Genomic DNA, 13,928 nt, shown 5'->3' with positions numbered 1-13,928 from the left:
TTTCTTTCTTTCTTTCTTTCTTTCTTTCTTTCTTTCTTTCTTTCTTTCTTTCTTTCTTTCTTTCTTTCTTTCTTTCTTTCTTTCTTTCTTTCTCCCTCTCTCTCTCTCTTTCATTCTTTCTTCTTCTTAGATTCCATTTGTCAATTTTGGCTTTTGTTGACATTGCTTTTGGTGTTTTACTCATGAAGTCTTTGCCCACGCCTATGTTCTGAATGGTGTTGCCTAGGTTTTCTTCTAGGGTATTTATGGTTTTAGGTCTTATGTTTAAGTCTTTAATCCAACTTGAGTTAATTTTTGTATAAAGTGTAAGGAAGGGGTCCAGTTTCAACTTTCTGCATATGGCTAGCCAGTTTTCCCAACACCATTTCTTAAATAGGGAATCCTTTCCCCATTGCTTGTTTTTGTCGGGTTTGTAAAAGATCAGATGGTTGTAGACATGTGGTGTTATTTCTGAGGACTCTGTTCTGTTCCATGGTCTTTATATGCTGTTTTGGTTACTGTGACCTTGTAGTATGAAGTCAGGTAGAGTGATGCCTCCAGCTTTGTTCTTTTTGCTTAGGACTGTCTTGGCTATATGGGCTCTTTTTTGGTTCCATATGAAATTTAAAGTAGTTTTTTCTAATTCTATGAAAAATGTCAATGGTAGCTTGATGGGGATAGCATTGAATCTATAAATTACTTGGACAGTATGGCCATTTTCATGATATTGATTCTTCCTATCCATGGGCATGGAATATTTTTCCATTTGTTTGTATCTTCTCTTATTTCCTGAGCAATGGTTTGTAGTTCTCCTTGAAGAGGTCCTTCACATGCCTTGTAAGTTGTATTCCTAGGTATTTTATTTGCTTTGTAGCATTTGTGAATGGGAGTTCACTCATGATTTGGCTCTCTGTTTGTCTATTATTGATGTATAGGAATGCTTGTGATTTGTGCACATTGATTTTGTATCCCGAGACTTCGTTGAAGTTGCTTATCAGCTTAAGGAGTTTTGGGGCTGAGACAATGGAGTTTTCTAAATATACAATCACGTCTTCTGCAAACAGAGACAATTTGACTTCCTCTCTTCCAATTTGATACTCTTTATTTCTTTCTGTTGCCTGATTGCCCTGGCCAGAACTTCCAATACTATGTTGAATAGGAGTGGTGAGAGAGGGCATCTTTGTCTTATGCCAGTTTTCAAAGGGAATGATTCCAACTTTTGCCCAGTCAGTATATTGGCTGTGCATTTGTCATAAATAGCTCTTATTATTTTGAGATATGTTCCATCAATACCTAGTTTATTGAGTGTTTTTAGCATGAAGAACTGTTGGATTTTATTGAAGGCCTTTTCTGCATCTATTGAGATAATCATGCGGTTTTTGTCATTGTTTCTCTTTATGTGATGGATTATGTTTATTAATTTGCGTATGTTGAACCAGCCTTGCATCCCAGGGATGAAGCCAACTTGATCATGGTGGATAAGCTTTTTGATGTGGTGCTGGATTTGGTTTCCCAGTATTTTATTGAGGGTTTTCACATTATGTTCATCAGGGATATTGCCCTGAATTTTTCCTTTTTGTTGTGTCTCTGCCAGACTTTGGTATCAAGATGATGCTGGCCTCATAAAATGAGGTAGGGAGGATTCCCTCTTTTTCCATTGTTTGGAATAGTTTCACAAGGAGTGATGCCAACTCCTCTTTGTACTTCTGGTAGAGCTTGGCTGTGAATCCGTCTGGTCCTGGGCTTTTATTGGTTGGTAGGCTATTAATCACTGCCTCAATTTCAGAACTTGTTATTGGCCTATTCAGGGATTTGACTTCTTCCTGGTTTTGTTTTGGGAGGCTGTATGTGTCCAGGAATTTATCCATTTCTTCTAGATTTTCTAGTTTATTTGCATAGAGGTGTTTATAGTATTCTCTGATGGTAATTTGTATTTCAGTGGGATCAGTCGTGGTATTACCTTTATCATTTTTTATTGGACCTATTTGATTCTTCTCTCTTTTTCTTCTTTATTAGTCTGGCTAGCGGTCTATCTATTTTGTTAATCTTTTCAAAAAACCAGCTCCTGGATTCACTGATTTTTTAAAAGGGTTTTTTGTGTCTCTATCTCCTTCAGTTCTGCTCTGATCTTACTTATTTCTTGTCTTCTGCCAGCTTTTGAATTTGTTTGTTCTTGCTTCTGCAGTTCTTTTAATTGTGATGTTAGGGTGTCAATTTTAGATCTTTCCCACTTTCTCCTGTTGGCATTTAGCACTATAAATTTCCCTGTAAACACTGCTTTAGCTGTGTCCCAGAGATTCTGGTATGTTTTGTCTTTGTTCTCATTGATTTCAAAGAACTTATTTATTTCTACCTTAATATCGCTACTTACCCAGTAGTCATTCAGGAGCAGGTTATTCGGTTTTCATGTAGTTCTACTGTTTTGAGTGAGTTTCTTAATCCTGAGTTCTAATTTGATTGCATTGTGGTCTGAGAGACTGTTATGATTTCCATTCTTTTGCATTTGCTTAGGAGTGTTTTACTTCCAATTATGTAGTCAATTTTAGAAGAAGTGTGATGTGGTGCTGAGAAGAATGTATATTCTGTTGATTTGGGGTGGAGAGTTCTATAGATGTCTAATAGGTCCAGTTGGTCCAGGGCTGAGCTAAAGTCCTGAATATTCTTGTTAATTTTCTGTCTCATTGATCTGTCTAATATTGACAGTGGGGTGTTAAAGTCTCCCACTATTACTGTGTGAGAGTCTAAGTCTCTTCGTAGGTCTCTAAGAACTTGACTTGAGACTTATGAATCTGGGTGCTTCTGTATTAGGTGCATATATAGTTAGGATAGTTAGCTCTTCTTGTTGCATTGCTCCCTTTACCATTATGTAATGTCCTTCTTTGTCTTTTTTGATCTTGATATTTGTTGGTTTAAAGTCTGTTTTTTTTTTTTTTGGCTTTCCATTTGCTTGGTAAATATTCCTTCATCCCTTTATTTTGAGCCTATGTATGTCTTTGCACATGAGATGGGTCTCCTGAATACAGCACCCCAATGGGTCTTGACTCTTTAATCAGTTTGCCAGTCTGTGTCTTTTAATTGGGGTATTTAACCCATTTACATTTAAGGTTAATATTTTTATGTGTGAATTTGATCCTGTCATTATGATGCTAGTTGATTATTTTACACATTAGTTGATGCAATTTCTTTATAGTGTTGATGGTCTTTACATTTTGGTATGTTTTTGCAGTGGCTGGTATCAGTTTTTCCTTTGAATATTTAGTGCTTCCTTCAGGAGCTCTTGTAAGGTAGGCCTGGTGGTGACAAAATCCCTCAGCATTTGCTTGTCTGTAAAGGATTTTATTTCTCCTTCACTTATGAAGCTTAGTTTGGCTGGATATGAAATTCTGGGTGGAAAATTCTTTTCTTTAAGAGTGTTGAATTTTGGCCCCCACTCTCTTCTGGATTGTAGGGTTTCTGCAGAGAGATGTGCTGGTAGTCCGATGGCCTTCCCTTTGTGGGTAACCTGAACTTTCTCTCTGACTGCCCTTAACGTTTTTTCCTTCTTTCACCCTTGGTGAATCTGATGATCATGTATCTTGGTGTCACTCTTCTTGAGGAGTATCTTTGTGGCATTCTCCACATTTCATGAATTTGCATGTTGGCCTGTCCTGCTAGGTTGGGGAAGTTCTCTTGGATAATATCCTGAAGTGTGTTTTCCAACTTGGTTCCATTCTCCTCATCACTTTTAGGTAAACCAAACAAAAATAGGTTTGGTCTTTTCACATAGTCTCATATTTCTTGGAGGCTTTGTTCATTCATTTTCATTCTTTTTTCTCTAATCTTGTCTTCATGCTTTACTTCATTAAGTTGATCATCCTCTGATATCCTTTCTTCCGCTTGATGAATTTGGCTATTGATACTTGTGTATGCTTCATGGAGTGTTTTTCAGCTCCATCAGGTCATTTATGTTTTTCTCTAAACCGTTTATTCTAGTTAGCAGTTCCTGTAACCTTTTATCAAGGTTCTTAGCTTCCTTGCACTGGGTTAGAACATGCTCCTTTAGCTCGGAGGAGTTTGTTATTTTACCCACCTTCTGAAGCCTACTTCTGTCAATTCCTCAAACTCATTTTTCATCCAGTTTTGTTCCCTTGCTGGCAAGGAGTTCTGATCCTTTGGAGGGGAAGAGGAATTCTGGTTTTTGGAATTTTCAGCCTTTTTGTGATGTTTTATCCTCATCTTCGTGGATTTATCTACATTTGATCTTTGATGCTAATGACCTTTGGATGGGGTTTTTGTGTAGACATCCTTTTGGTTGATGTTGATGTTATTGCTTTCTGTTTGTTAGCTTTCCTTCTAACAGCCAGGCCCCTCTTCCGCAGGTCCACTGGAGTTTGCTGGCGGTCCACTCCAGACCCTGTTTGACTGGGTATCACCAGCAGAGGCTGCAGAACAGCAAAGACTGCTGCCTGCTCCTTTCTCTGGAAGCTTTGTCCCAGAGGGGCACCTGCCAGATGCCAGCCAGAGCTCTCCTATATGAGGTGTCTGTCGACTCCTGCTGGAAGGTGTCTCCCAGTCAGGAGGCACGGGGGTCAGGGACCCACTTGAGGAGGCGGTCTGTCCCTTAGTAGAGCTTGAGCACTGTGATGGGAGATCTTCAGAGCTGACAGGCAGGAACGTTTAAGTCTGCTGAAGCTGCACCCACAGCTGCCCCTTCCCCCAGGTGCTCTGTCCCGGGGAGATGGGAGTTTTATCTGTAAGTCCCTGACTGGGGCTGCTGCCTTTCTTTCAGAGATGCCCTGCTCAGAGAGGAGGAATCTAGAGAGGCAGTCTGGCTACAGTGACTTTGTAGCCCTGAGGTGGGTTCCTCCCAGTTGAACTTCCCCACAGCTTTGTTTACACTATGAGGGGACACCGCCTAATCAAGCCTCAGTAATGGCAGAAGCTCTTCCTCCCACCAAGCTCAAGTATCCCAGGTCAACTTCAGACTGCTGTGCTGGCAGTTGAGAGTTTCAAGCCAGTGGATCTTAGCTTGCTGGGCTCCATGGAAGTGGGATCTGCTGAGCAAGACCGCTCAGCATCCTGGCTTCAGCCCCCTTTCCAGGGAAGGGAACAGTTCTGTCTTGATGGTGTTCCAGGCACCACTGGTGTACAAAATACATACATACATACATACATACATACATACATACATACATACATAAAATAAACCTCCTGCAGCTAACTGGATGTCTGCCCAAATGGCCGCTCAGGTTTGTGCTTAAAACCCACGGCCCTCATGGTGTAGGCACCTGAGGGAATCTCCTCGTCTGTGGATTGTGAAAACCGTGGGAAAAGCGTAGTACCTGGGCTGGAGTGCACCATTCCTCATGGCACAGTCCCTCATGGCTTCCCTTGGCTAGGGGAGGGAGTTCCCAGACCCCTTGCACTTCCCAGGTAAGGCAATGCCCTACCCTGCTTCTGCGTGCCCTCTGTGGGCTGGACCCACTGTCTAACCAGTCCCAGTGAGATGAGTCAGGTACCTCAGTTGGAAATGCAGAAATCACCTGCCTTCTGTGTTTGTCTCACTGGGAGCTGCAGACCAGAGCTGTTCCTGTTCGGTCATCTGGTCATCTTGCCCTGGACCAACTTTTTTTCTTTCTTTCTTTCTCTCCCTCCCTTCCTTCCTTCTTTCCTTCCTTCCTTCCTTCCTTTCTTTCTTTCTCTCTCTCTCTCCTTCCTTCCTTCCTTCCTTCCTTCCTTCCTTCCTTCCCTCCTCCTCCTCCTTCTCCTCCTCCTGCTCCTTCTTCTTCTTCTTTCTTTCTTTTTTCTCCTTCCTTCCTTCCTTCCTTCCTTCCTTCCTCTCTCTCTCTCTCTGTTTCTTTCTTCCTCCTTTCTTCTCTTCCTCCCTTTCCTTTTTTTTTTGAGACAAGAGTCTTGCTATGTTGCCCAGGCTGGTTTCAAACTCCTGAGCTCAATGGATCCTCCCAGTTTGGCCCCTGAGTAGCTGGAACTATAGGCGTGCAGCACCATGTTCTGCTGAATTCTTTATTTGAGCTGATGCAACTTAGAATTTTTTAAAAAAACAATTTTGTAAACAAATATTTATAGGGACTGGAATTCTTTTTTTAGGGAGAAAAAGAAGGAATGATTTCCCAAAATTGGTTTACAGAAACTTCAAGGGTTCAATTTAGATGTTATATTAACAGTGATCGTATAAATAAGGAAAATTGACTTACTGTAGGGGAAAGGAAATGATTAAGTTTACAAAAATATTGATTAATTTTTACATGTTAAGCTTTTCTTAAGTTATTTACTGAGTGCACAGTGACACTATACAAGGGCAGATATGCTCCTTAGGATTCATACCCCAAAGCAAATGGATTTCAAAGTATGTTTCATTGCTTCTGGATTATCTTTTCTTAGAGACTCTTAAAAGATTATACTCATTTAAATGAAATATATTAAATCTCAGTGGCCAAAAAATAAAAGAAATGATGGATCAGAAAACTTTTCAGTGTTCTTTCAGTCTCTAATTATTTATCCATCCATTCAACAAATACTTATATATGTGCCATTTGGTGTTCTAGCTGATGGCAATGGAACAAATAACAAAAAATCCTGCCCTTATAAAACCTTATGATACAGAGTTAGGAGGAAGACAAAATAAAAAATAAACAAGTAAATTTCCCAATTTTATGGAAATTAATAAGAAGTATGACAAAGCAAAGCTGGGAAAGGAGTAGGAAGTGTTGAGATATGAAATAGGGTGGATAAGCAAGTCTTCACTGATGAGCCAACATTTAAGCAAACACCAACAGAAGGTGGATGTGCAAGCCATATGGTTATCTGAACAAAGTATACTTCATGCAGTGAATCAGAAATGCAAGGCCTTGAAGTTGGGGCATGCCTGGCTATCCCAGAAACAGAAAACGGTCAGGGTTGCTGGACGGAGTAATGAAGGGTGAACTTCCTAGGGTTCTGAGATCAGAATGGTAAACAGGTCCAGGTCCTATAGGGCTTTACAAGTCAGTGTAAGGACCTCAGATTTTTCTCTGAGAGGTGAATGTTTTGAAAGTTTTGGGCAGAAAACCAATATTCTCTGACTTGCATTTATAAAAGAAAGTCTCTGTATACTATGTTGCAAATAGCCTGTATGGGGTAAGATGGCAGCAGGAAGGCCTGTAAGCAGGCAGTTACAATAATGGCAAGTGAAAAATAATCATGATCGGACAAAGGGGACAGCTATGAAGGCAATGAGTGGTGGGTGAATTCTAGATTATTGTATATATTTTGAAGATCGAGCCAATGGGATTTGATTATAGATTGGATGTAGAGTAAGAAAGGTCAAGATGACTGCAAGATATTTTTTAACTGAGCAACTGGAAGAATAGCATTGCTGTTAGCTAAGGTGGAAAAAAATCGTATGTGGGACAGGTTTGTGTGTGGTGAAGGAAAATCTAGAATCCTTTGTGGGACATAAAAATTGGAGATGTCATTTAGACATTAAAGGGGAGATGCTGAGAGGGTCAGTTGCCAGTTCAACCCTGGAGTTCAAGGAAAGATCCAGACTAGAGAGATTAACTTGGAGATATTAGTGTATGGAAAGCATTTAAAGCCATGAGACAGTATAAAAACACTAAGATAACAGACAAAGAGAAGCAGTCCAAGGTCTTTATGATCAAGGAGGAATGATTTATTATTAGTTTACCTACTGAGTCAGCTAAATTTGGTATGCACACAAATCTCCAACCTGTAACATCTACATCATCCACACATCCTTAGGTATATCCAATTCTTAAAAAATAATTATTTCAAGACTCATTCTTTCATTCAAGGTCAAAACTGCCAGTATCTGAGCTCTTGGATCCTAAAGTGCTTGATTCCCTTAAATCTGTCACAACGCTCAATTTTAGCAATTACAAGATCTAGGCACTTATTTTATAATCTCTCTCTCTTTTTTTTTTTTTTTTTTTTTTGAGACAGAATCTTACTCTGTCACCCAGGCTGGAGTGCAGTGGCACGATCTCAGCTCACTGTCTCCCAGGTTCAAGCGATTCTCCTACCTCAGCCTCCCAAATAGCTTGGGTTACAGGCACATGCCACCACGCCTGGCTAATTTTTGTATTTTAGTAGAGATGGGATTTCACCATGTTGGTCAGGCTGGTCTTGAATTCCTGACCTCAGGTAATCCACCTGCCTCAGCCTCCCAAAGTACTGGGATTACAGGCGTGAGCCACCACGACCAACCTATAAGCTGTGTATTCCTATTATTTCCTATTATCTTTTGGTTTTCTGTTTAGGCAACTGAGGGAAGAAACATTGGGGAAATAACTGATTAGATTAATTTGCTTCAATCATTATTCGTTTTAGTCACTTACAAAATAAAATAAAGCATAATATAACAAAATCCAATCAGGACGAAAGTTTTACCCTTTTTATTCTGTCTCCCTCCCCTCTTCCTTCCTGCCCTCCTTTCTACTCCTTCTCTTCTTCTTCTTCTTCTTCTTCTTCTTCTTCTTCTTCTTCTTCTTCTTCTTCTTCTTTTCTTTCTTTCTTTTCTCTTTCTTTCTTTCTCTTTCTTTCTTTCCTTCTTTCTTTCTTCTTTCTTTCTTTCTTTCTTTCTTTCTTTCTTTCTTTCTTTCTCTCTCTCTCCTCTCTTTCCTCTCTTTCCTCTCTCTTTCTTTCTCTTATTTTTCTAGGCAGGTTCTTCAGGTCCTATACCGAGTCTGTACGTCTAGGTCACATATCCTGTCTTGATAATCATCCCAATCCATCATGAAATGTTTACGTCCAAAGCCTATTTTTCACATTCTCATCTGTAGAGTTTATGAATGCTATGGGATGGGGATGTTTTTGGCAATCAGATTAAATTTCTACCACTAGAATTTGGCTAGAAATAGCGAGGAATCTAATGAACATATGTTTCCAAAACTAAGTCTCATCCATCTCACTTAAAAATTTAGACACATCCATCTAACCTGTAGTTTAGAATTGGAAACCACTAAGTACATTTTATATCCATCATAATGTATGGATCTTTCTTATAGGATGTGTTCAAATGCTATAAAAAAGTAATTAATCAGTCCATAATCCCAGTGAGCCTGGCATTTCCTGATACTCACCTAGGTTTTTGTTCCAGGATTTTGTCTTTTGGTCTAGTTCTGGAGTTGACTGCACTGACTCGCTTTAGAGCATGAGCTGGAGAGAAAGACAGTCAGTGTTTTTATATCCACAATTATAAGCCAACAATAAACAAAATAGAGAGAAGTATAATGGAGGATTACACAAATTGGAGAGGTTTTTAAGTTCTAGATCCATAGGTTTACTGGGAGCCCTAGTATTTTCTCCATTATTTCAGCTTGTCCTAAAATGTTCTGTAATATCGTAGTAAAACTGAGATTTCTTGTTGAGAAAACCTACAGAGAAATTATTTTTTTTTTTCTCAGAGAAAGGAATGCTAACTCTCTCAGTGTCCCTCTGAGAGGGCTGCTAACTTATTTCAGATCTTCCACAGAAGGGCTAAATATTTCCCAAGAGGAAAACCACTCTAGCCTTTAAAAGAAACATAATTTCATGCAGCCTTTATACAAATGTGATTCTCGTGAAGATTAGTAAGAAAACACAATGGCAAATTCCCCAAAGCTGTCATTGTCTTGCAAGTGTCACTAACAGTGATAATAGCATCCTATGTGACAGGCATTGCCCTAAGGGCTTTGTATCTCTTTTAATTTTCAAAACTACCCCTATGAGAAAGATACTATAGTTATTGTCCTTATTTTAGGGATAAAAAGACTGAGGCACTGAGCTCTTACGCAGGAAACACAAACCAAGGTCATACACCAAGAACTATCAGCTACTGAGGTTCAAATAACCTTAGTGAATTTGATGGTAAATGGGCTAGTGAATTTGATGATAAATACCTCAGTGCTAGACAGATTTTTGTCTTTATTCACAGTCTGATACTTGAACTCTTTGAATTTTAGATTTCTCATCTCTAAACAGAAAGAATTGAATTTGGAGATTTCTAAGGTCTCTTCTATGAATTCTATGCTTTCTTTTTTCTAGAAGGAATCATCTAGCCCATAATGGAAGAAACTGATTGACCTCAAACATCTCTATGAAACATGGGGATTCCATGGCTCAAAGAATGCAAATTCAGTTTGAAGATGTTTCAGTCTGTCCCTCTAAGGCACAGTCTCATCTTTATAGCCTTTAATAATAATATTTAAATTTATTTATTTTCAATTTATAAACTACTTTTACAGGCATTATATAAATTGAGCTCACAAATGACCTGAAAGATAAGAGAATAGGTAAATTTAACTATATTTTGCAGGAGAAAAACATAAAACTCAGAAAGGGTAAGTGGCTTGCCTGAAACCCAGAATTGTTTAAGACAGGGCAAGGGAGGAGAGCAAGTATTGGGGAAGAAGCAAGCATCAGTAAATGAGAGTGAGCCACTCCCTCTTTCCACTTTCCTCTTTCCAGTAAGTCAGTACTAAGTCAATGTGCTTGTTCCTACACAATTGATACAATGTTTAAGAGCTTAGTTGTTCTCTGACATGAAACAGCAGTAGCATGGGATTCAAATTCTGTCACTTACCTTCTGTCTTAATTTGAGCAAGACACCTAATCTCTGTGTCTTGCTTATGAATTGTTTATTTCTGGAGTTTTTCATTTAATATTTTTGGACCATGGTCGACTGCGGGTAGCTGAAACCGCAGGAAGCAAAATTGCAGGTAAGGGGGAACTAGTGTATAAGTCGGCACAACATTGTGGAATAAACAGTGGACCTATTGTTAGGAATCCCGGAATCTAGTTCTCTCACTGAATAACCGTATCAGTCTTCATCAAACGACACAGAAAAAGCAGAGACTTTGTAGAAGAGACCTTAGAAATCTCCAAAATGAGGACCATGGCAGCCTCTGGAGTTTTGGAGGAGGATTAAGTAAATGTAAAACTTGTGAATATATTGACATCGTTACGATCCACGATGTACAAGCTGTCATCAGTATAATTAGTTTGTGTAAGAATTAGCCTAACCTAAATCTGTAAATATGTAAAATTTATCTTTAGCTTTGTTATACTTTTCTTCATAAACCCATTTCTCACCTCTGATTTGATTATCTTATATAACATTTCCATAAGGCAAGACTCTTAGATTTTTTAGAGCTAGATGGAATCTTAGAGATGTGATATATCCAAACCCAAATTACACTGCAAAGAGTACTTTTTACCATTGACTTTCTAAGCTACCTGTTATTGACTTCAGCAGTGAGAGTAAGAATGATAGGAAAGAAAAAGAAATGAGTAATAAGCAGCTGGAGGGGCAGGGGAGAGATAATAATGTACATTGTTCAGTTCCATGTTTGCCACTAGGAAAAGCAGAGTGAGCTGAAGCACTGTATTTCCCAAACGGGAAGAACCACAAGAATTAAGTCGTTTGATGAAGACTGATGTGGTTATTCAGTGAGAGAACTAGATTCCAGGATTTCTAACAATAGGTCCACTGTTTATTCCACAATGTTGTGCTGGCTTATACACTAGTTCCCCCTTACCTGCAACTTTGCTTCCTGCAGTTTCAGCTACCCACGGTCAACCGTGGTCCAAAAATATTAAACGAAAAACTCCAGAAATAAACAATTCATAAGTTTTAAATTACTTGCTATTCTGAGTGGCCTGATGAAATATTTCACCGTTCTGCTCTGTCCTGTCTGGCAAGTGCAGCATCTCTTTGTCTAGCACATACATGCTCTGTGGATGCTCCCCATGCATTGGTCACTTGAGAGCTTGGGTTATCCGATCAACTGTCATGGTATTAAAGTGCTTGTGTTCAAGGAACTCTTATTTTTCTTCATGATGACCCCAAAGTACATGAGTAGTAATGCTGGCATCTTGGTCTATTTTATTATCAGTTATTGTTGTTAATCTCTTACTGTGCCTAGTTTATAACCTGAGCTTTATCATAAGTATATACATAATTTTAAAAAGCATAGGATATACAGAGTTAGGTACTCTCCAAAGTTTCATTCAACCACTGGGGGTCTTGGAAACATCCTTTGTGGATGAGGTGTGCCTACTGCACTCCCATTGTAGTGACACATAAATTAACTAGAATTTTGAAACTGAAGAATTGTGTACCTTTTAAAGAAATTTTTGAACAGACTCAAGATCAAAAAGGGTGAATTATAATAAATAAATGGAAGATCACAGAGTGATCACACCTCTTACATCCTACTCTCTGCCAGGTAATTTCTTTCCCCTAAATCTCAGCAAAAGCGTACTCAAACAGAATCTGATTTCCCTTGATATTTATGCAAATAACAGAAAGAAATTCCCCACAGGGACAGACCTGTACCTAAAATCTGTGGAACCAGAGCAAGAGTGCAATAAAGGCTCACATGTTGCATTTCCAGTTATTTAAAAGTCACTGATGGAACTAAAAGACTCAAGTTCTATCGCTTTCTCTGACAAATACACCTTCCAAGCCACCTAGAAGGCGAGGATCAGATGAGAATGTCTGGATTCCTGAGACTTCCTCTGGGGGACATGGCAGTCCTTGATGAGTCAGTCTCAGCCAAGGCCTTTGCTCCTCTTCTCCCCCTCCCAAGCTCCACTTTGCACTCTCAGAAGTTCTGTACATCTGCAGATACCTCAGCTGACATGTCCAGACTCTGCCCACTCTCCCACCCGCAAGAGCAAACATCCTCAGGCCAAAGAATGATGCAAGCCAGCAGGGCAGTCTGTCCGTGAAAGAACAAACCTGAGGAATGATAGCCCGGGTCCCAGGAGCAAGCTTCCATTATTTGAGCAGAGAATTCTGGGACCTGAGTTCCTAGAATGGTCAAGAAGTGGGAAGTGGGGAAGACACTCCTAGCCAGAGAGCCATGCAGGGAAGGCTAGAGTGGGAACTGACTAAAGAATGAAGTACAAGACGAGGTTCAGTTGGCCCAGGTTTAGGAGGCAGCATTGCAGGGACATCACGCTGGATGTAAGCTATTATTTAATGTAGTGTTTGATACCAAGATCCGTTTTTGTCTTGCTCCCTGCAGTGGCTAAGGAAATCATCCTCTATAGAGCTAACCTTTTACAGATTCTCTCTTGATCTAGCTATCTAGTTTTTATTGTGAGTATAAGTTTTTCTGTATTTTTTATCCAGCATTCAAAAAATCAAAATTCCAGAATATTCATTTTTAATAACACATTCTATTTCTGGCATAAAAATTTTCTCTACTTTCCACCTTTCTGATTGTCATGGAAAAGACAGAAATATTGAGGTAATTAGAAAGAAGTTAAAGTTACATTTTTCTAACTCTGGCAAATTTCTGATTGTGAGTTGGTAACATCTATTAATAGATCTATTAATATCTATCAGCCCAACTTCAAGAATATTACTGCTTTTATTCTGTTACAGTAGAGGGCACTTGTACATAAAAAAGTTATACAAATACAGAAAAGGTAGGATTTTATTTCCAAAATTGGGTATTTAAACAACAACAAATTCAACAGGTTTCAAAAGACACACAATTTATATTTCGTGGCAAATTAAATATTTAGCTTAAAGCTTACACACTGCTTACTTTTGGAACTATATTTTCTAAAGGCATACAATCTGTATTTCATGTGACCTTTAAAATAAATGGCCACACACACAAGAAAGATACTGGCTTAAAGCATTCCATAGCACCTTGTTACCTCCTGAGGGAATACACTTTCAGATTCATCTCTTTAACAAACAGCTACCGAGTGCCTGTAATTTGCCTAGCATGAGGCTACCTAAGTGACAGAGATAGAGAAATGACAGATTCCATGCTTCTTCTAGTCTAGGAGGCACTCCTAGACATCTGTTTTCTACACAAGAAGCATAAATTATTACTTAACCTTTCTGAGAAAGCAAGGAATCATTTCCATAGTTGCTAGACATTAAGAAAAGAGGAAGTTCCTCTTCTGTTAAGGATGCCAGCCATATCTGACAATCCACCAAAGAATTT

At 39.1% G+C, this 13,928-nt stretch overlaps 1 protein-coding gene across 1 annotated transcript in view; it reads right to left on the bottom strand.

Moving 5' to 3' along the window:
- Positions 1-13,928, bottom strand: part of LOC105555157 (canalicular multispecific organic anion transporter 1-like) — a 103,354-nt gene that overhangs the window by 28,703 nt on the left and 60,723 nt on the right. The window contains exon 15 of the mRNA XM_012001960.1: positions 9,060-9,135. Within this exon, the coding sequence (XP_011857350.1) occupies positions 9,060-9,135 (76 nt within the window). The remainder of the gene's footprint in view (positions 1-9,059; positions 9,136-13,928) is intronic.

This window comes from Mandrillus leucophaeus, unplaced genomic scaffold (assembly GCF_000951045.1).
Source record: "Mandrillus leucophaeus isolate KB7577 unplaced genomic scaffold, Mleu.le_1.0 Scaffold671, whole genome shotgun sequence".
Classification (NCBI taxonomy): domain Eukaryota; kingdom Metazoa; phylum Chordata; class Mammalia; order Primates; family Cercopithecidae; genus Mandrillus; species Mandrillus leucophaeus.
This window is presented reverse-complemented; position numbering and strand designations above follow the sequence as displayed.